Below are 1,746 nucleotides of genomic sequence, written 5' to 3' on the forward strand. Positions count from 1 at the left end.
CCCCCTTCCTCCGTCGACAAGGAATCAGCTCGTCCTGACCGGGCCCAGCTGCTCCGGGTCTTCAGGGTCTTCCCCAAAAGTCCGTCGTGGCTCCAGGCTTTGAAGAGGGAACCAGACCGGACAGAAAACGGCGACCGGCCAAGACGCGGAGAGCTAAAAGGCGAAGACTCAGTGGAGGAGGCCGTGTCGCTATCCCAGGCCCCCTGCCGCCTCCTGGTCAGGAGAACTGGATGGATGCCCATGGGGCTAGTGGAGGCCAGTTCTCGGCCACTGTAACTGCTGGCCCGGGATCGGGGTAGGGAGAGTCCAGACCCGGAGGAGTTGCAATGCAAAGGACCCTCACTGTGGAAGATGGACTCCTTCCTCCGGGTATGGGGACTTTCCAAAAGGGTACAGAAGCCGTAGGAAGTCTGGGCCTTGGGGAAGTGGGGCAAAGACAAGGCCGCCTGTGACTGGGGGTCCGAATTGGTGCCGCCTTCTTCCTCCTCTTCCTCCTCCAAGCCAGAGATCTCCTCCACGCTTTCCACCTGGATGAGATGGGGCAGGAATAAGCTGGCGTTGTTATTCATCCCACTAATGTGGTCAGGTGCCAACGCCGCATGCTGCAAGCACGGCTCTGTGAGACAGCGGTGAGGAAGGAAAGCCGCTCCAGGGCTCTTCATCGGTGGAGGTGTCGCAAGCCGTGGGGGGATGCAAAACTCTGGGATGCGGTCCGGAGTCAAGATGTTGGAGAAAGCGGAAGCTGGAGGGGTGGATTTGTCAGAGGGCAAGCTCAGAAATGACAGACCCTGAGGGCTGGCATCCCCTGGAGAGGACCTCACTTTGTCCAGGAGCCACATGGAAGCAGCCGTTCGGGGGTCCCACGCAAGGGTCCACAGAGAAAGAGAAAGAACAGAGGGACCTGTCCAGAAAGAAAAATGCAAAGGGGTCAGGATCTCTGAAAAACCACAATCTTGCAAAGCAGCTAAAGGAAACAGCTGGCGTTTGCATGCACCCAGACATCCTCTTTTTCCATGTCATACCTTCTGTCCAAAAGGGATTTCAAAATGTTTTCCATTTTGATTTCTTTTTTAAAATAATATTTTTATTTGTTCTAACACGAATCTCACAGACAAACATACAAACTTCCCCTGCGCTAACACAACAAAATAAAAAGTCTTTACAAGCCATTATATGAAGCGACTACCTATCACTCCCTATATGCATTATGTTACTTTTCATTGCATACAACCATATTTATTTATCATAACAAATTACTATACAATTTAAAACTAAAATGTTTACCTAATTTCTACTCCCTGCCTATAACTTTTTCCTGCATGAATCAAGTGATGGAAAACGTCTTCCGTTTTGAGAATGACTAAGAGGCAGGAATTTATATTAAGGTTTTCAGCTTTGGTTTTGTAACAGACTACATTTTTTTCTTGAATGTTCTACATTTTGCAGTGCCAAACGTTGACCATAGAATTGCGCTGGAGGAGCTACAAATGCCTAGCGGAGTGTTCTCTGTAGGAATCTCTAGGTCCTTCAGTATGACCTTTGGTTAAAGTTGACCAAAGAGTTATGCCGGAGGACCTAGATATTTCTAGAGAAAACATACTAATAAAATCCGTGAATAACCAACTCTACAAAAGTCAAAGCTGCAAGTGGGGAAGGATGAGGGGATTTGACTTGGTGCCTGTCCAAGGTACACCCACAACTCTCCTCCAGGACCACATTTTCAATGTCTTCCTATCTGCTTTCTTC

General features: G+C 49.0%; 1 protein-coding gene across 1 annotated transcript; it reads right to left on the reverse strand.

Moving 5' to 3' along the window:
• Nucleotides 1-5: 5 nt before the first annotated feature.
• On the reverse strand, nucleotides 6-1,498 carry LOC121918612 (C2 calcium-dependent domain-containing protein 4C-like; the record flags this gene model as incomplete). Its single annotated transcript, XM_042444628.1, has 1 exon — nucleotides 6-1,498. A coding segment is annotated over exon 1 (834 nt), but the record flags the coding sequence as incomplete, so codon positions are not given.
• Nucleotides 1,499-1,746: the final 248 nt, after the last annotated feature.

The sequence above is a fragment of the Sceloporus undulatus genome, unplaced genomic scaffold (genome assembly GCF_019175285.1).
Source record: "Sceloporus undulatus isolate JIND9_A2432 ecotype Alabama unplaced genomic scaffold, SceUnd_v1.1 scaffold_19650, whole genome shotgun sequence".
NCBI classification, from domain to species: Eukaryota; Metazoa; Chordata; class Lepidosauria; order Squamata; family Phrynosomatidae; genus Sceloporus; species Sceloporus undulatus.